This window comes from Lampris incognitus, chromosome 1, assembly GCF_029633865.1.
Source record: "Lampris incognitus isolate fLamInc1 chromosome 1, fLamInc1.hap2, whole genome shotgun sequence".
NCBI classification, from domain to species: Eukaryota; Metazoa; Chordata; class Actinopteri; order Lampriformes; family Lampridae; genus Lampris; species Lampris incognitus.
Genome location: NC_079211.1, coordinates 24,544,187 through 24,565,942, shown reverse-complemented (window position 1 = coordinate 24,565,942; position 21,756 = coordinate 24,544,187). Strand labels below are relative to the sequence as shown.

At 44.8% G+C, this 21,756-nt stretch overlaps 1 protein-coding gene across 1 annotated transcript in view; it reads left to right on the top strand.

Annotated features, from left to right (window-relative positions):
* Positions 1–21,756, top strand: part of LOC130109763 (A disintegrin and metalloproteinase with thrombospondin motifs 2-like) — a 151,816-nt gene that overhangs the window by 90,484 nt on the left and 39,576 nt on the right. Inside the window, exon 4 of the mRNA XM_056276749.1 lies at positions 14,552–14,760. Within this exon, the coding sequence (XP_056132724.1) occupies positions 14,552–14,760 (209 nt within the window). The remainder of the gene's footprint in view (positions 1–14,551; positions 14,761–21,756) is intronic.

Below are 21,756 nucleotides of genomic sequence, written 5' to 3'. Positions count from 1 at the left end.
GACTCCGTCTGCGCATTTGAGGGCCAACCAGGCAGTAATATCGCCACGTAAGAGCGTGCCAGGTTTTGAATGCCAAAGCATTTTCATTTTTATTTCAGATCACTGCTTCCAATTCTTTGGAGGATTCACAAGATCCTTGGCTTATTTGTCTTGATTGCTTAGAGCATTTAAAGAGCCTATATTTTCCTAGTTTACGGTAATTTTATATATTTCCCAGCGGTCTGTACATATATAAAAAGATCTGAGTCTCAGTTTCCTGAATTGATAATCCAGAACCTTTTTTCTGACATATTTGTCATTCACTGCCATAACTGAAAGTCTGACCAGTGAGTGACAGATGCCAATCTCAGCCAGCGTAGGAATCAGGAACACTTTATTTGTCATTTAATTTCATATACTTGCGTACATGAATGAAATGAAATGTTGTTTCCCCCAGCCCACAGCAGTGCAAGACAAAGACAAAAACACATATCCAAAAACCACAAGAACTACAAGAACACACATATCCAAACTAAAACATATATCCAAACTAAACAAATATTACTGTCCAAGAGAACGAACGCCAGCCAGAATGACTGTCGGAACTGCCGGTCTGCATGGACTAGCAGTTAGCTTAGCCTGCCCCACTTGTACTGTCCGACAACCCTCGACATTTCCTCTTCAGGTGCAGCTCCAGGAGGGGCCGTGGTCGTTGGGCCCACCGGACGCAGCAGACCAGGCTCCCTCAGCCAATCCAGCGCTAGCTCTCCCAGCCAGACACCCTTGACACATCTCCCTGCATTCCACACGACGACACCTTAAACGCCACAGTTAACACTAGGTGAGGCCGCTGCCAGACCGCCCTCGGTGTTATTGGAGCTGCCGGTCTGCATGGACTAGCAGTTAACTTAGCCTGCCCCACTTCCGCATCCTGTCAGTCCACCTCGGTGTTTCCTCTTCATGCGCAGCTCCGGGCAGGTCCATGGTCCCTGGGCCCACAGGATACAGCAGACCAAGCTCTCCCAGCCGATCCAGCACCAGCTCTCCCAGCCATCAAATGAAGACAAAAGTTAGATGCAGACGTGGACAAAGACACTGTATGGACGGTACTGGGTGAGGCCATTGCAAACATGTATTTGCGCTGCAATCTTCCCACACTGGTACTGGGTGAGGCTGCTGCAAACGTGAATTCATGCCACCATCTTCCCACACCGGAAACAGAAGCTTTGTTGCAAACCCAAAATTTACCATTCCTCATTGAGAAGGCAGTTGAGTCTGAATTAAGCAGGACATACCATATAGTATGTGAGCTAAATTCTGCCTGGTGTTCAACATAAATGAATTTCAGCCATTTCTCCCGGCTCCTGTCATCCTTAAGAAGATCTTGCAAAGATTTGTTGGCTGACTGACAGCCAGCATGCCACCCAATGCTGGGATAGGCTCCAACATCCCCACGACCCTGAGTAAAGATAAGTGGTTGGGATAATGTATGAATGGATGAATGAATGACAGCCAGAAATGGCACGTTTGACACGGCGTGAGTTACTTGCCATTTTGCAAGCTACTTGTCACTCTGAGCTACTCTAGTCATTATGAGGACAAACGCAGTATGACGGGGCGTTACCTGGGTCTCAGCAGAAACTGGCCGGGTTTGTACAAATTACAAAGTCAAACATGAGCCCTGGTGTGATTTACAACTTTGGACCAATTCTGACTGGCTTCTTGAGTCTGGTCATTTTTCTTGACTTGATGATTTCCCAGCACATAAATATAATTCCATGCTGCTCAATCAATGTCAAGACGAGGCCAACCCCGTTTTTCTAAAATGTAGGACCTTTAACTGTAAGCTCCGATGACACACTGTAATGTTTGATTAGCTGAGTTAGAGATGGCATATAAGCATGTTATAGCTCGGCTCATGTGTTTATCATCGTCATTTATGATAAAATGATAGGAAATGATAAATGCTCATCCCCCCTCTCTCTATAAAAGCCTCCCTCTGCACAGTGTTGTTGGACTGCTTAGAAAGAACATTAGCATACATATTGTCTCACACATTTTAGATAGTCTCTCTCTCTCTCTCTCTCTCCCTCTCCTCTCCCTTCTATCTCTATCTATCCTTTTTGCAAGTGTTGCCAAAGGCACGTTTAATGAAAAGGAGGAGGAGGAAATGAAGGAAAGAGGAGATGAGGAGAGGAGGGAAAGAACGAGAGGATCAGGGAAGCAAGACAGAGGGGTCATAAGGAGAACTTTGTGCTTGTGTGTGTGTGTGTGAGAGAGTGAGTGAGAGAGAGAGAGAGAGAGAGAGAGAGAGAGAGAGAGATGAGAGGAGAGAGAGAGAGAGAGAGAGAGAGAGAGAGAGAGAGAGAGAGAGAAGAGAGAGAGAGAGAGAGAGAGAGAGAGAGAGAGAGAGAGAGAAAAGCCTCCTCATTGGGATCCTGATGAAACACTTGTATGGTGATGGTGTTTCTCACAGCAAGTGACCTGTTGTATTAGTACTTGTTCGATTCCTCTCCTGTCTCATTCTGATGCCTGAAGGACACATATTTAGTGGTCTGTGTTTAGTTGACTTATGAAGTCGTCTGGGTGTTTGCATTACGTTTTGATCTCTCCATTCTTGGGGAGTGAAAATGAAAACTGATTCTGCTTTTTTTTCCCCGAATTTCAAATCCTGGGATTGTAGACACGATCCCCTTTCACCTCAACAGGTCCTTTTTTTCAATAACAGATTGGGGGGTGGGGGGTGGAGTTATTTTCCCCCTTTTTTCTCCCCAATTGTATCCAAGCAATCCCGGTCACTGCTGCACCCCCTCTGCCGATCTGGGAAGGGCTGCAGACTACCACATGCCTCCTCCGCTACATGTGGAGTCGCCAGCCGCTTCTTTTCACCTGACAGTGAGGAGTTTCGCCAGGGGGACGTAGCGCGTGGGAGGATCACACTATTCCCCCCAGTTCCCCCTCCCCCCAAACAGGCGCCCCAACTGACCAGACCAGGTTCATCCAGAGAGCGTGTCGAAGTGTCCTTGAGCAAGACACTGAACCCCTAACTGCTCCTGATGAGCCTCCACCATCAGTGTGTGTGTGAGTGGATGAATGTGAGACATACACTGTAAAGCCCTTTGAGTGGTCGCTAGACTAGAAAAGCACTATATAAATGCAGTCCATTTACGATTTACAATTTATCCATGCCCTCATCCACTCCCTACCTCCATTCAATCTTCCCTTCCCTCTCTCCCCCCTTCCATCCCCTAAACACTCGGGCTGACAGATGTTTGGCTGGCCAGTCTGTCATAATAACCATGGTGCTGGCTTTCCCAGGTGGCCAGGGTTGGCTGCACTTCTAGTACTTCACAGCCAGGACAGGACAGGACAGGACATTGCTTGGGGCTGTTGGTGAAGGAAGGAGAAAAGAGGGAGGGGGACAGTCTGTAGAGGAGGTGAGAGGAGATGAGACCTGGGAGGGCTTTACCTTTAAAGTGCAGCTTATAAAAATAAGGCAAACAATGCTAAAATTTCAAGAGGGGAGAAAAAAAACACGAAAGGGTAAAAGTAAGGATATTAAAGGATGAACGAAAGAAGCTGGATTCATACAGATCAGTAATACAGCGAGAAAACCTAACCAGGCAAAATAGTTGGCGGTTTAGATGAAGAAAATGTGGCGAGTATTGATACCAGTTGAAACCAGCCAACATGGAACTGACATAGATGAGGAATTTTTAGACGTGAGAAAGGAGGACAAAAAAAGGAGAAATGATGTATTAAAAGACAATCAGACACACGAGATGAAAAGATGAAGAAGTGATGGGAGAGACGGTGGTAGGTAATGAGGAGAGAGAGCAAGAGAGGAATGAAGAGGATGTCAGGGACCAGTCAAAGATTCTAGTGAAGGAGACAGGAGGAGGTGATGGCAGGAGAGTGGGGGGAGAGAGGAGAGGTGTAGTAGAGATCGGGGGGTGGAGGGGGATTGCTAGTAGGGCCACAAACCTGTCAAGATAGCAAGAAGCTATCTCCTGTGAGATATATAGGTCCTCTGTGCTGTGGACCTTGCACCTCACTGCCGACCTCTTCTCACTCTGTCTTTGTTTCGGTCTCTATTTCTGTTTCTGTCTCTCCATCCGTGTCTGAATTGTTTATGACGCATTGATAATAAGCAAATTTCAGTATTCGCCATGTTTGTAGCCAACGTATTTGAAGTATTTGCACTATTTGAAAGGTATGTGTATGCACATTACTTTGACGAAAATATTAAGTATGGAGCGTATCATTTCCATGGAAACGGCATGGAAGAGCAATATTTCCCATGGAAAGCAAAGCGGCAGCTGGTGTTGGCGAATTCAAATGTATTTTTTAACAGTTTCATGGCGAAATATGTTTTTGGCATAGCATATGATGACACCCTTGGTGCCAATAAAAAACTAAAGCTAACCTGAAACTGACAAAGTGAAAGGGTAAATTCAACAAGGAGGCGAGTTCGCCAAGTGTAATGTACATAGTATGATCCAATAGTATGTAGTATGCACTACATACTTCAAGTATACAGAACGTACTAACAATTTGGACACTGCTTGGGCTTCTCTCTCATTTTGTAACCTGCTCTTGCTTCACATACACATCATTGTCTGCTGGACCTGCACCACTACAGGTCTTCTTAAAGTAGTAATGGGTAATGTAGCGGTCTATTCCATTGCCTACCAACACGGGGATAGTCGGTTTGAATCCCCATGTTACCTCCGGCTTGGTCAGGCAACTGTACAGATACAACTGGCCGTGTCTGTGGGTGGGAAGCCGGATGTGGGTGTGTGTCCCGGCTGCTACACTAGCGCCTCCTTTGGTCGGTCGGGGCGCCTGTTCGGGGCGGGGGGGATTGGGGGAAATAGCATGATCCTCCCACGCGCTACATCCTCCTGGCGAAACTCCTCACTGTCAGGTGAAAAAAAGCGGCTGGCGACTCCACATGTATCGGAGGAGGCATGTGGTAGTCTGCAGCCCTCTCTGGATCGGCAAAGGGGGTGGAGCAACGACCGGGATGGCTTGGAATAGTGGGGTAATTGGCCGGATACAATTGGGAGAAAAAAAGGGGAAATTAAAAAAAAAAGTAGTAATGGAGTTGTGTGTGTGTGCGCTCATGTTTGTATATATGTGTGTGGGCGGGGGGGGGTGATGCTGGTAGTGCTGGTGTTTGGGGTGGGGCTTAATGGCGGTTTACAAAGAATGCAGGCACAGTATTTCTTGCTGCTTTAAACAGGCATTGTGCATATCACGTGAAATGTACAGTTTGTTTAGACACGTGTGTCTAAGCAGGTGTGTCTAAGTAGGTGTAATGTGCATACCCAGACACCTGTGTATCCTTGTGTATGCATGTCTGTGTGCATGAGTGCATGCATGTGTCAGCCTATTGTGTTGCTGAGGCTCAAGGACCTTCATCTGCATTCAGGTGGAGGACTGTGGTTGTCTTAAGATGAGACCTTTATGAATGTCTGGTTTCCAGAGACAGACTCAGACACAGACCAAGAGCTGGGTTTGCAGGCAGACAGACGGAAGGATCGACAGAAAAACAGACAGACAGACAACACCCAGTTTCAGACTAGATGTGACCTGCAGTAAGCTTTGTATCAGCCTGGATTTACTGTATTATCAGACACTCATTCTGTCCAGTTTAGGGTGGTTGCCTTAGCTCCATCCTCAGTTTGCAGAATGAATTTGGGGACAAGTTTAATTAATCCCATGCCATATGATGGAATGGTGATGAGCACATTACTGTGTTTGGAGATGTGTGTTGTTTAATCCAAGAGGGTTTTATTATTGTTGATGTGGTGGAGAGAAGAGCCCTTTTGCTGAGTCTGGAGTTTTAAGTTTAGCCTCTCTGGCTTCATTTTGTTACAGTGTGCACGACTGCCTGTGTGGGAGTTCTGTCCTTTGAATTGATTAGTTTTCAAACCTCTGACTGGCTAATTTCATTTTGAGGCTTTGCATTATGAATATGTAGGTGGCTCAGCGTACGTTATGGTGATTACTAACCAATAGCGGGGCTTAACTAATGAAACAGCAATACAGCAAGACACAAGGGGAATCAGTGTGCACCGTGGCACCTCCCCACCAGCCAACGGCCCTCCCTTTCCAACAGACAGTTATGTAAGCGGAGCGAGAGCTAAAGGTTGCCTCATCTCCCAAACCACCAAAAATCCACACAGAGACGCGGAGCTCTGGTGAGGACAGGTGGCCCTCTTGCCTGCTGATTAAAAAGGTTAGTTCATACAATATTGAAAATGGTCCTCTCCTCCTCAAGTGACAGAAGAGGGAGTGCGGGTACAATGGATCAGCTAAAAATATGGATGTGTGGGCTTTCAATTCAGAGCTAAGACTGCTCAAAACTGATCTCATCAGCATTACAGAATACATGGCTATAAATGAACATACCTAACCTAAAGCAATAAAAAAGGGACAAAGTTCAATGCTCACTATTTCAATTATTATTGAGGTTTTCTGGGAGTGACAATCGTGTAAAATTAGATTGCTTATTATATCAATGGGAAGCATAGCCAGGTTCGGTATTTGTTGCAGACTCTCGAGCCATTACAGCTGTCACATAGGCGACATAGTTTTAATGAGCGTTCAATGCGTGGACATTGTGTGGGACAGCGGGTCGTGTTCCTACTTGGCCATATGCTAGCAGCAGTATTAGCTGTTCGCTGTTGATTCCACTCATCACCTTGACAGCCCATAAAGATGTCACCAAGGAGACAGAGTGTTCATGCTTTGAGCCCCGTCCAAGGTGTCTGTAATTAAATTAATCCACGTGTATGCATGATCACACCCCATCGCCTTTATGTAAAAACGCACGTTTTTCCCCAGATATTGAGTTAGAACATTTATACATTAATTCTCCCATGCATTCTAAACATAGTAACACGTTAATTTGACTCATAAACATTATGAGCATTGAACCCTCAAACCATCCCTCTTAATAACCGAGCAATGAATACGAGGAATAAATGCATTTAAGTTCTGCTCGGTTGAATCGATTTTCCTGAAGAAAGCAGTTTCGTTTCCAAAAACTTCTCTTCATGTGGGAAGGTGGCCTCACATTAGTTTTAGTAATCGGTTGTTTTACTGCACTTGTAGGCTCGGAAGCCAGAGGAAACCGTGCAAGTCAATCATATTGGTCATTCTTGCATATATAGTTTGCTTCTCTCACACCGAAAGCAATGTTAAAAGACTGAGCAAAGAAGGCAACCTTAGTCTGGCCTAACGGATGTGGAAAAACTCGTGTAGTGCTCCGATTGGTACTGATCAAATCTGGTCAGCTATATTCTGGTCTTTCCTCTTAGTGTCTTTGTGCATGCTCAATAATCCAGGAAAGGAAATCACAAAAAGTTGAATCAGTTCATCTGGACACAACGTTTATTGAGAGAAATGTTTCTAAGTGACCTCTTCAGACTCAACTGACTGCAGGTATCCCCACCCTACATCTATGTGAAGAGGGAAAGACCATCCCTGAAAAGGGGGGGGGGCTAAGAGTACATCTGTCGCCATTTTACAGTACTGTGGTTGCAACTCTTTCCCAATCCTCTGTGAATAGTACACATGGCCATTGTAACTCTAGTTAATCCTCACAGTAATTTGCATATGAAACTGATCGTTTGCTTCGGTCATTATTGTTTTAAGGGTGGGGATACCTACAGTCAGTTGAGTCTGAAGAGGTCACTTAGATAGATGAGTGATGAAACATTTCTCTCAATAAACGTTGGGTCCAGATGAACTTATTCAACTTTCTTTGATTTGTTAAGATTTCACTGTCAATCGAAACTTTTAAACATGGATAACTATGACAAAAAATAAAATAAAAATGTGATTGTTCTCTCTACAAGGCATGTTTGACTCATTCTGTCAGCAATATTAAAGATTTGCAAAGTGTAGTATGTATTAAACACTTCATTTCACATGGCAATGTCCTTGTATGCTTGCCAGATGGTGACAGTAAAAGCCTGCTTTATCAGATATGGCCCTTTGTAAGGAGTTAGATTAGCTACTATCACATTGCTACTTCTAATGGGTCCTGTCAGTTCTTCTAAATCTGCAATATATTGCAGTTTTATGGTTTCATTCAATAGATTGTGCTTGAATCGCTTTAAATCCTTAAAACCTAAAAGTCGACAAACGTCAATGTTTTGATGGACTTTGTCGGGAGTCTTCTCCATTGCTCACTTTGCTAAATCACCAACACGTAACTCATAAAGAATTTGCGACTTGATGCTTTTTGGGGGGGAGCATAGTCACCTGAAGTCCCATCCATCAGAAAAGAGACTGGTTTCTTCAAACAAAAAAAAAACCAAAAAAAAATCGGGCATTCAGGTAGCATAGAGGTCTATTCCGTTGCCTACCAACATGGGGATCACCAGTTCAAATCCCCGTGTTACCTCCGGCTTGGTCGAGCGTCCCTACAGACACAATTGGCCGTGTCTGAGGGTGGGAAGCTGGATGTGGGTATGTGTCCTGGTCGCTGCACTAGCGCCTCCTCTGGTCGGTCGGGGCGACTGTTCGGGGGGGGAGGGGGAACTGGCTATGTCCCCCTGGCGAAACTCCTCACTGTAGGTGAAAAGAAGCCGCTGGCGACTCCACATGTATCAGAGGAGACATGTTGTAGTCTCCCGGATCGGCAGAGGGGGTGGAGCAACGACTGGGATGGTTCAGTAGAGTGGGGTAATTGGCCGGATACAATTGGTGAGAGAAAAAAACAAACAGAAAAAAACCTCCCTATTTTGAAAAATATCCGACTTTGGCAATGGAGTCAGCCAGGCCAAATTAAGGCAATGTAGGTACGGTAATGTGGGCCAAACTATGGCACTGTAGGAGAGACCAAGCACAGCAGAATAAGAAAGAAACGAGGGCTACAAGCTAGTCACTACCAGCTCGTAATGTCACCAATAAAACAAATGTACATAGAGTTGGGGCACCTTTGTAGCTAAATGGTTACAGAACATATCACATGGCCACGGTTCGTTTCCGGTCGGCGACCTTTGTTGCATGTCACTCATATCCGGTCTGCCTCTACCCTATCATTGTGTAATAAAGATGCAAAAAAATAATATGTTAAAAAAAAAAAAAAGGAACAACAACAACGTAGTTATCTCCACTTGTGAGTGGCACACTGCCTACTCACTGTAACTCGGCCATTGTTCTTTACCATCATCCTGTAAAGTTGTGATTAGAACGGCTAGACAGTTACAGGCCAACCTTTTTGGGTCATACCAGCTCATTTTGCCATACATGCCTTAATATGCGGGCAAAATTGGTGACACAGAGTTCATTTTTGATACAGACAATAAATATAACAAATTTAGTTACCCAGTCATTTTCCATAATTTTTTTTTTCTTTTAGGGACAGGTAGCCTTATATTTCAGTACTGATGAAAAGACAGGAGGCGGGGCTGGAGGTGGCAGAGTTGAAGATGCTAAGATTTTCATTGGGAGTGATGAAGGACAGGATTGGGAATGAGTATATTAGAGGGACAGCTCAGGTTGGACGGTTTGGAGACAAAGCAAGAGAGGCAAGCTTGAGATGGCTTGGACATGTGTGGAGGAGAGATGCTGAGTATATTGGGAGAAGGATGCTGAATATGGAGCTGCCAGGGAAGAGGGAAAGAGGAAGGCCAAAGAGGAGGTTTATGGATGTGGTGAGGGAGGACATGCAGGTGGCTGGTGTGACAGAGGAAGATGCAGAGGACAGGAAGAGATGGAAACGGATGATCCGCTGTGGTGAGCCCTAACGGGGACAGCTGAAAGTACTAGTAGCAGTAGTAGCCTTATATTTCAGTGAACATATCTCCTTAAAATCCATCCATTATCTGAACCACTTATCCTGCTCCCACGGTCGCGGGGACGCTGGAGCCTATTCCAGCAGTCACCGGGGGGCAGGCGGGGGGGCCCCCTGGACACCGCCAGGCCATCACAGGGCTGACACACACACACACACACACACACACACACTCCCCTTAAAATGCATAAGAACATTTTCTTAAAATTAATTATGATGAATAATTTATCGTTGTCATTCTTGACTTTAATATTTACCGCAATTTTGATCATTATGGGAGTGCGTGTACTCAGAACTGAGATCATGCCTCTATTATCAAATGTAGTGTATACTATCTATTACTACTGTTATGAATCTTTGCCATTTACTGCTAAGTTGTTGCTAAGTTTTCAATGGCGTTTGTGTCAGCACTATGTATTCTCTCGAACCATCAAGTTTTTTTTGTGTGTGCGCTCATGTACCTGTGTGCACCTTCTTAGTCTCTTTCTAAGCGTCAATTACTATGCATGAGACTCTGCAACAGTTATCTTGTTGTTACTTTGTCGTGTTGATCTCAGTAGTGTAGCTGCACACACATGCTTGTAGATACACACAAAGATAGACAAGCACGCACAAAACATGCATACAAAAATACAAAACCCACACGGTGGCTTCCTAGAAGCTGGCCTGAGTTTCTAGCGTAAGGTCAAAGCCGCTCGATACGCAGCAGCACTCCAGAATGCAGAGCAGAGTGCCGGGCCACACCCCGTCTGTAGAAGCACCAGCTTTACCAATGGCTGCTGTTTAGCATTAGGACAAGGCTTGACCTGAATTATCCCCATTTTCTCACTGGCCACTGGCTCTCTCTCCCCTACAGCTCATACTCCCCTTCCACTCTCAACCCTCCTGTTTTGCCACCCCACACCTTCTGCCCCATTCTGCAGGCAAACGGAAATTCTTGACATTTTGCAAAGGTTGGAAGACAAAGTACCTTTGTCTCCTAATAAGGGCGCGCTCTACAACACACCTGAATGAGAATACCGGGGGGGACTGGGAGAGATGAGGAAGCTGAGGGGGAAGGGGATGGATTGTGGGCGATCGGGGGAGAGGGGACTACAGAGGGAGAAAATCTGATGGCATAGACATAGTGTGTAAATGAGGATGAGAAACGAGTGCATAAGAGCAAAAAAAAGATACAGAGCCGGGATTTCGGCGGAATCTCAATGCATCCTCCTCCAGAAGTGGAGTAATCTCATCCTGCACTGCACCTCAACGAGGAGGGAGGGAGAGATTGAGAGGAAAAGAAGGAATCTCGAGTTCAGATTGAGAAAGAGAGAGAGCGAGATTGAGAGAGAGAGAGAGAGAGAGAGAGAGAGAGAGAGAGAGAGAGAGAGAGAGAGAGAGAGAGAGAGAGAGAGAGAGAGAGAGAGAGAGAGAGAGAGAGAGAGAGGGAACGCACAGAGATGGAGCAGACAAGGCTGGATTGGAAATGTGAAGTGGTCAAACTCCTTGGCAAGAGGTTATTGGTATGATCAATCCTGCATGTGCAGGCTGAGAATGACAACACTTTGATTAGTTTCCTGGGCCTTCGGAAGAGGATGATGTGAGATACAAGGACACTGCACACCCTTCTGGTTTGCTTGTTGTCACATGCAGTAGGCAGACATTGATGTTCTACATGAGTGATATTCACCGTCACTGCAGGAGTTTCATGCAGAACTCACAACAACCAAGGTCCTTCTGGTCTCTTCCCATTGCTCTCTCTCATCCATCACACCCCTAAGCTTTCTACATCTCACTTCCCTCCCTCTCTCTCACCTTCTTCCTCCACGGTGTTTAACAAAAACTTCTTGTGAAGCAGGTCAGGCATGGGAATAAATCTGACATCTAGAGAGCGTAAACCGAGCGCAAAGGTGCTGCGAAATTATGAGGTTTAAATTGAAGACCTCAACATCTGGCCCAGCACAATTCAACCTTTGATAAGTGAGTTACCTCTCGCTTTTCCGCTCCGCTCTCTCTCTCTCTCTCTCTCTTACTCCCCCCACTTATTTACAGCATTCAAGGCACAACATTCCTACAAAGCCACATCGTACAAAGTGGAAAAAAAACATCGTACTGTTTTCTGTTTTGTCTCGACATTACATAAGCGGAGGTGAAAAATATCTGGACCTGTCTTTAAAAGCAGATGGTGTGGTTATGACATCAGGCTCGTTAAAATAAGCTATAGCTACAAACAGGCAAAAAGAGTTGTTGTGAAGGGCACCGCCTCCATCCCAGCTCTTTCTCTTAACAAGGGGAGAGAGAGATTTCAACATGTGTGAGGGCAGATTAAAAAAAGAGTTTGTGCTGGAAGCATCTTTAATTTTTCCCTTTTGTGGTCTCTGTCTTTCTCTCACGTAATTTGAGGGAACGGGAGGCCTGGCTCAGGTCGATTCTGTCACTCACTGGGAAATGGGCGAATATGGAATCGTGTTCAGACTTCCAGACTCGCTCTCCTAGTGACTCGGGAGCCAATATTAGCCATGCGGTGCTTTGCGTTACCCATGAGCTCGTTGCCGTGGAAACGTTGCATAAGAGGGAGCGAAAAGGCAGGATGCCCCTTGCTGATTGGGAGACAAGGTGGCAGATCTCGTTCTCTCTCTCCTCTCGTGCTCCCTCCATCTCCATCTCTTCCGTCGCGTTCTTTTGCATCTTGTTCTATCCCCTTCTCCCATCTCGCCAACACACTTACTCTAAGTCAGAGTGTATGTGTCAGAACAGCGGGACTCCAACTGTTCCTCATGCCGCATGTTACACCAACTTGCCTCCAAATACCTTTCGTGAATAACTACAGTTAAAACCAGCCTTTCTATGACATTTCCCACAGCCGAGCTTCAGCTTGATAAAGGAGTCCATTGAACATGTGATTTATAGGCCTCTTGGAAGTGTTCGTGCACAAGTAGCTTATACACTTTCCCACGCGCAAACGCCTCGCTCACAAGCAAGCAAGCCTACCACGCACACACACACACACACGCACATGAAGACCATACACTCGCTCATACACACACACACACACACGCACGCACACACACACACACACACACACACACACACACACACACACACACACATATATAGTCTTCTGGTGTTCTGTGATTTTATTTTTTTTTGTACGTCATCCTTGGATGGAGTCAAGGAGGAGCGGGCTTGTCGATTCCACTGAGACGCCATGTTCAAAGCAGCATGACTTGGCCTTCCATGGCTTCCATACAAGCAAGGTCATTCTGAGTCTACATACCAGGAAGATGAGTGAGAGAGAGATGACGAAAGGGGAGAGGGAGGGAGGGAGAGAGGGGAAAGGATGGCCTTGGCTCTGGAGAGAGGACGATTTATCTTCTCTAAGCACAGAGTCTAGTTCTTTGGCCGCAATTTGAAAAGAAAAAAGCCTGCAGACTAAACGCCACCAACAAACTCGTTTCAAACCAAGATTGTAATTCATCAAATATCTTCTGCACTTTTGAAACAGCATAAGCCAATTAATGAAACAATTTGCAATGGAGGATCTGTTAAAAATGTGTCTTGTTCTGTACAATTTCCAATAGAGTAATAATCAATAATTGAGTTTCTAGCGTGACTTTATCAGGAATGTGTGGTTGTTTTTCTTCTTTCTTTTTTTCTTTCTTGGTTGGTGCAGTGCTAGCCAAGAGCAGACCTTTTGGGGCAGCCCCTGTGTGAGGGAGCTCTCCTAATCCATGTGTTTAGCAAGCACCATCTGCTGCTTTTATTCATACGGGAGTAGAAATATTTGGTTGATTAGGAGAAGATCTGCGAAGGATAGCCGCAGCGTTACCAACGGTTACAAGCGACACACATGCTCGGTCCTGTCAACCTTTTTTTTTGGCAGACGAATAGAAGATCGACGCAGATATACAACTATTAAGATAAAGTTCACATGCGTATATGGATGGGCCCACATATGTATGTGTGACTATGTAAGTGCACATGATCGAACATGCACGCCACACACATATACCACACACACGAATACACACAGTGGTTGAGCGCACTCGAAAGAATGAGTACATGTGCCGAGAGGACAACAGATAGCCTCTAAACTACAAAAATGAAAGGTCCATTTGTCAAGCACATGCTAGAGTTTTATCTAGATCTTACTCTCTACAAATAGTCTTTATGTTTAGAAATCCTGGGCATCCGGGTAGTGTAGCGGTCTATTCCGTTGCCTACCAACACAGGGATTGCCGGTTTGAATCCCCCTACAGACACAACTGGCCATGTCTGCAGGTGGGAAGCCGGATGTGCGTATGTGTCCTGGTCGCTGCACTAGCTCCTCCTCTGGTCGGTCGGGGTGTTGTTCAGGGGGGAGGGGGGAGTGGGGAGAATAGCGTGATCCTCCCACACACTACGTCCCTGGCAAAACTCCTCACGGTCAGGTGAAAAGAAGTGGCTGGCGACTCCACATGTATCGGAGGAGGCATGTGGTAGTGTGCAGCCCTCCCCGGATCTGCAGAGGGGGTGGAGCAGCGACTGGGACGGCTCGGAAGAGTGGGTTAATTGGCGGGATACAATTGGGGAGAAAAATGGGGGGAGGGATCCTGAATGTGTGTGTCCACACATATCTTGGCGTGTGCACGTATCATATGTGCACATCAGAGTCTGTTTCACCATATGCATTCAAATGCATTCCATCCACAGGTGCGTCACATCTCTATAACAACTCCTGTGTGTGTGTGTGTGTGTGTGTGTGTGTGTGTGTGTGTGTGTGTTTCTATCCTCTAGCAGCAGCATCCCTGGGTGGTCTGATGGACTTGGAGTCTCTGTACCAAGGCGTGGAGCGGAGTATCAACCAGAGCAGGGCAGAGCGCATCCGCAGACAGGTCCCTGACAGGGCTTACAACATCGAGGTGCTGCTGGGCGTGGACGACTCCGTGGTCCAGTTTCATGGCAAGGAGGACGTCCAGAAATACTTGCTTACACTCATGAACATTGTGAGTCCCGTGTATCCATGTGTGTGACACACACATGCAAGCACACACACACACACACACACACATACACACAGGCAGAGTAGAAACCCTGAGCTAGAGACTAGCTGGATGTTTCTGAAATATAAAAAGCACATTAGAGGCAATTGATCCACGCGTCTTGCTCAAGGGTTTGCCCGCATTTGAAGCATTTTGTTGGACCTCTCGAGATAAATCGAACACATTTCCAGTAGTTCCTTTCATTTGTGTCCACTTTATACCACGCATAAGAGGGACACCATGAGACACAGACCGCCTATTTTCACGCACATATTCCTGCATTCTCACTCACAGGCACCAAAAGCTGTGCTGTTTAAGTCAGTTATAGTTTCAAATACTTGGGACTGACGGTGCAAATTCCTGCTTTTCTAAAATAGATTTTTGGGATTGCTTTATGGGAAATACATTCAATGGGATTTTAAATGGGATATGTCACACAGAGGACAGAAAATCAGTTTTGTATGTGCACACACACAACACGCACACACACACGCACAACTGAACAAGGATTCAATCCCATTCTTGCATGTTCTCACCCAGCAATCAGCCTCAGGTAATCCTCTCTTCTTTATCTGAATATGATGAGATTTTATTTGCGCTGTGTGTGTGTGTGTGTGTGTGTGTGTGTGTGTGTGTGTGTGTGTGTGTGCGCACATGCGCACACAGGTGATACAGAGACTGCAGGCGGTATGCCCCAAGCCACGGCAAAAAAAAAAAAAAAACTTAGCTAAGCACTCCTGTTCTCTCAGGTGTGTGTGTATGCATGTGTCTTTAAACTCTCCCATCTTCCTATATTGTGTATGTCTGCGTGTTGGTGCAGGTGTGTGTGTGTGTGTGTGTGTGTGTGTGTGTGTGTGTGTGTGTTTGTGTTTCATGCTGAACACACAGCAGACTTTAATCTTTGCAAATTAAACTTGTTGTGAGAGTGCTGTTTCTGTGCTGTTTCTGTGTGTGTGTGTGTGTGTGTGTGTGTGTGTGTGTGTGTGTGTGTGTGTGTGTGTGTGTATGTGTGCATGTGCGTGTTTCTGTATATCCCTGTGTCTGTGTCTGTGCATGTGAGCCCACTTCTAAGAGTGCTTGTGTATTTGCACATGTGTTTACACGCGTGTTCTTGTTTGCTTTTACTTGAATTGCAACCCAGTGTGGAAGGAACCAATCTCCGACTCCTGAGTAGGTGCAAGCACACAGCAACAAATCCTGCCGCACCTCTTTGTCTCAGCCCAGCGCTGGGGGGAGAACAAGAGCCTCCGTGCTCTCTGCCTCCCCTTTTAGATATTTGTCAGACAATAGGGGGAGGGAGGAGGCAGCCCTGTCGCAGCCCCTTGCTAATCTATGGGGAAGAGATGGTAGAGACAGAGAGAGAGAGAGGGAGTATTTTAAACAGAATATTCAGAATAAATTACTGAAAGACAGATAAACAGAAATAAATAAATAAGGGCTTCCTCCCACGCGTGGCAACCGGGGAGACTTTCTTCTTGGAAGTTTGCTTTGCTCAAGTCAGAATGGGAGTGTGCTCTCTCTCTCTCTCTCTCTCTCTCTCTCTCTCTCTCTCTCTCTCTCTCTCTCTCATTCATTCTCTGTTTCAGGAACACTTACACACTCAACACAGAGCTCTTGTGGAATGTTATTCCTCGCTGATTCTCACAAACATTCAATATCTCTAAGTTTAGTATGAATGATGAATGGAAGTGAGGATTTTTTTTTGTTGACACAAACTGCCCTCTAAAGGCAGACATACGCAGGACAGCTTTTTGGCTTGCCCTAATGGGCACCTGTGCCTAAATAGTTGCCTCAGCATTCTTGCTTTAATCATGTAGTAAAAGCTTCTGCCAAGAACAAAATGAATACATTTTTGATCTGGATCCCCACTTTATAGGGGGATTGTTAGGATTGCTGCTTGGACAGACAAACACACACACACACACAGACACAGACACACACACACACACACACACACACTTTAAGACCACCGTTTATAATTCCTGATAGAAAGATATTTTAGTAATTCATATGGCCGTTGTGATATCATATTTTGCAATTTACATACAATAAAGACCACAGGACAAAAGATGACACATTTAAGCAGTAGTCTATCTATCTATCTATCTATCTATCTATCTATACTTAGTATATACATATAGTGCCCCTCGAGGATTCAAAGTAATATACTTAAGTACTTTATTTTCTATGCTTTTTCTGGGGAAGAGCAGTCGTCTGAAGTGTGTGTGTGTGTGTGTGTGTGTGTGTGTGTGTGTGTGTGTGTGTGTGTGTGTGTGTGTGTGTGTGTGTGTGTGTGTGTGTGTGTGTGTGTGATCATCTATGTTTAAGGTTTGCCAATCCTAAAAGTGTGTGTGTATGTGTAGAGTGTCACACAATTGTAATTTACATTACATCCACAGACAATGCATTCAAGCACCTTGTGAAGCAGATGTCATTCATAAGTACATGGTTCAAATTGTCATTCTTTTATGTGTTCAGTTCACCCCCCGTTCCATGTTTGGAATATGTAATTACTGTGTGAGTCTTCATGCAGCATTTGTCTTGATGCATGCTCAATAACCCAGGTAAGGAAATTCCAGAAAGTTGAATCAGTTCGTCTGGACACGTTTATTGATAGAGAAACATTTCATCACCCATCTAAGTGACCTCCTCAGACTCAATTGACTGCAGGCATCCCCACCCTGATAAACAATGCAGTGGCATAACGACCCCAACCAACGATTGGTTTCATATACAAATTACTGTGACCATTAACTAAAGTTATTATGGCCATGTGTACTATTCATATTCAAAACACTCCGTCTCGGTTGTTTTCAAACCCCAAAACACGCTGTGCGAGAAATTGGTGCACCCCAAGGATCAGGTCCCCCGGCACAAACAGAGCAATATAGTGTATGCTATTAAGTGCCAGGATTGCCATGAATTGTACCTCAGGGAAACCAAACAGACTCTGGCCAAGAGGATGGCATAACACAGAAGAGCTAACACGTCAGGCCAGAACTCCACAGTCTACACCCATCTACAGGCCAGTGGCCACTCTTTCAAGGATGAGGATGTGCATATCCTTGATAGGGAGGAATGATGGTTAGAACGGGGGAGTCAGAGGCCATCTATGTTAAGAGAGAATGACCATCCCTGAACTGGGGGGGGGGGGGGACTAAAAGTACATATGTCGCCATCTTACAATGCTGTGATTGCAACCATTCCCAAATCCTCTGTGAATACTACACATTGCCACTGAAACTCCAGTTAATGGTCACGGCAATTTGCATATGAAACCGATCTTTAGTTGGGTTCATTATGCAACTGTGCTATTTATAAGGGTGGGGATATCTGCTGTCAGTTGAGACTGAAGAAGTCACTTGGATGAGTGATGAAACGTTTCTCTCAATAAACGTTGTGTCCAGATGAACTCATTCAACTTTCTGTGATTCATGCAGCATTCTTCTTCTGTTATCTCCCCTCCATCTCTCTTTCTTAGTCTGACTGACTGACTGCAGGGTTGGTCTTAGGGGCAATGTGTTCGTGTGTGTGTGTGTGTGTGTGTGTGTGTGTGTGTGTGTGTGTGTGTGTGTGTGTGTGTGTGTGTGTGTGTGTGTGCCTATGTTTGCGTGGGAAGCTGGGGATGGTAACACTGTCTGCAGGAGTGCATCAAAGTGCTCCCACAGACGACTGCTAAATCCTGTCTGCGAAGTTCAACTGGAGTGTCACAGTATGTGATTGCATACGGGTGTGTATGTGTCTGTAAGTGGGGTGTATACGTGTTTGTCAGTCATTTATTAGGTAAATCAACTTCCCACTCATTTCCCAATGTAAACCTCACTCCTTCATATTGTCTTTTTTTCTCAATTAAATCAATTGACAAGGATGAGGTCTGACGAAATGGCTTGATTTTTTTTTTCAATGATCAATCTCAGGGTTTGGCTATCAGTGGAAGAGCGGGTGCACCCACCAAACCATCCACCCACACATACCCGCGCGCGCGCGCGCACACACACACACACACACACACACACACACACACACACACACACACACACACACACACACACACACACACACAATAGAGCTCAATTGACAGCCATGTCCATAATAGAGGAAGAAGCAACATGACAAGGAAATGTAAAAAGCCCATTGATCTTTTCTCCAAACTGGTGCATGGGAAATGAAAAGAAATCAATGTGGTAGACCTGCATCAAAAAATCCACCAGACCCTTCACCACCACCTCCTCCCTATCTCGCTTTTTCTTTCTACCTTGCTCTCCCTTCCTTTTTCTTTGCACGCATACAGCTCGGGTCAAGAGCAAAATTGTAAATGTTGCCAAAGATGCTATCATGTTTTATAATTCAACTGAATGTATAAGTGAGAGAAATCAAAATAAAAGTGAATGTAGCAAATTTCAAACTGGTTGGTCCACAAAGACAGGGCAGGATACAGTTCAATGCTAAAGGGAAATTGCACTTACTCTGTACTACATTGATGGAGAAATCGGTGTTGTCCTGCTCAGAGTCTTTCCCACAGCACCTACACATACCAGAATGCATTGCTGCATACTAGCCTCTGCATCGTCGTCCATAAAATCCCCTGCGCTTGTGTTGTGGGACATCGTTTCCACCATTAGAAACGTAATTTAGCCGAGAGAACGAGAATGGGGTTATTTTTGGTGGTGGGGGGGGGTCGTTTGAGTTGATTCAAATGTACGAAACCCAGCTAGGCTGTAGTTTTTTCAGCTGCCAACTGACGTCATGACATGTCTCTTTCCAGGCAAAAAAAACCAACAAAACTGTTTCAATGCCCAGTGAGTTAGTTGGATGCGTCCGTTATACTTTCGGAAATTCTCTTTGTGTCTATGGCAACTGTCGGACAAATGCAACCACACAACAGAAAAGACATTACAATTAAAGACAGACATTTAACAACAAAGTGCTGCTCCACCACAACATCACCAACAATCATCAATCTAATGCTGCATTCCAGACAACCCAGAAATCGAGGTTTTCCAACCTCCTACTAGAAAGAGTAAATGGAACGCCATTCAAAAGTTGGAGCTCCTGCTTGTAAACTCGGTGCAAATCCATTTGACGTGTCTGACATCACACAACAATGGGAGCATATGGAGACGCATTGTGTTAAACTAGAACGACCAAGGCCGTCATTTTGACGGGTTTTGGATTTTCAAAATTTAATAACTTTGTGAAAAAAAAAGACATAGACCTGCCACTCCCTGAATGCTCCTAAAATTGCATATATTTGCATTAAAATTAGTTTTAGATCAATTGTACAAAAAAGTTATGATAAGCTCTACCTAAAACGGCCATGAGCCGTCAAAAAGACAACTCGTAATTAGCGCGTCATCGTGCGCATCATGTCACTATTTATGACATGTGTTGGTCACCTCATTTCCTTCGTGAAGTTCAATACTCTGTCCTAGAAACGCACTGGCATGCTCCAGTGCAGAGAAATAGTCTAAACTTGATTTCTGATTATTTCCAATATGTCTGGTTACAGACGCCATATCAGACGCATCATAAGTACCACCGAGGCGTTGCAGTATTTACAGGCATTGGACATCAACCATTTGAAATTGTTTGAAAAATAGTATTAAAGTTGTTAAAATGATAATTTTGGTGTCAGTCATTTCTTAACAGACATACTAACATATGCAATGCATTAATATCTCAACTGGGTATTTATCTTGACAGAATATAGAGTTTAAAACCATGGGCGGACGGTCGTTAGTAGTTTAAGTGCCGGTTGTTGTTTGGGACTTTCTGTAGTTATTTTCAGTTTTTTTTTTACATTTCATATTTTATAGGCCTTGTTACATTTGTTAGATTAGCAATATGTTTTTTCCGTTTTGTTTTTCAGGTAATATTTTCACTTTTTCAAGTTTGCTATTCAAGTTTGACCATGTCTCTTTGAAGTTTAAATTGTTTAAAATGGTATTATAGTTGTTAAAATGTAAATTTTAGTGTCAGTCGTTTCCAAACAGACATACTAACATATGCAATGCATATGAGAGAAGGTTGGATGATGTAAGGACAGTGAATCAGGAAGTGCAGTGGATTAGCAAGGAGGAAGTGAGGGCAGCTATAAAGAGGATGAAGAGTGGAAAGGCAGTTGGTCCTGATCACATACCTGTGGAGGCATGGAGATGTTTAAGAGAGATGGCAGTGGGGTTTTTAACTAGACTGTTTAACACAATCTTGGAAAGTGAGAGGATGCCTGAGGAGTGGAGAAGAAGCATACTGGTACCGATTTTCAAGAACAAGGGCGATGTGCAGAACTGTAGCAACTACAGAGGTATAAAGTTGATCAGTCACAGCATGGAGATATGGGAAAGAGTAATAGAAGCTAGGTTAAGAGGAGAGGTGACGATTAACGAGCAGCAGTATGGTTTCATGCCATGAAAGAGCACCACAGATGGGATGTTTGCTTTGAGAATGTTGATCGAGAAGTATAGAGAAGGCCAGAAGGAGTTACATTGTGTCTTTGTAGATTTAGAGAAAACATATGACAGGGTACCGAGAGAGGAGGTGTGGTATTGTATGAGGAAGTGGGGAGTTGCAGAGAAGTATGTAGGAGTGGTGCAGGATATGTATGAGGGAAGTGTGACAATGGTGAGGTGTGCGGTTGGAATGACAGATGGGTTCAAGGTGGAGGTGGGATTACATCAAGGATCGGCTGTGATTCCTTTCTTGTTTGCAATGGTGATGGACAGGTTGACGGACAAGATCAGGCAGGAGTCTTCATGGACGATGATGTTCGCGGATGACATTGTGATCTGTAGCGAGAGTATGGTGCAGGTTGAGGAGAGCCTGGAGAGGTGGAGGTATGCACTGGAGAGAAGAGAAATGAAAGTAAGTAGGAGCAAGACAAAATACGGAATAACTATGCATGAATGAGAGTGAGGACAGTGGAGTAGTCAGGATGCAAGGAGTGGAGGTGACAAAGGCATA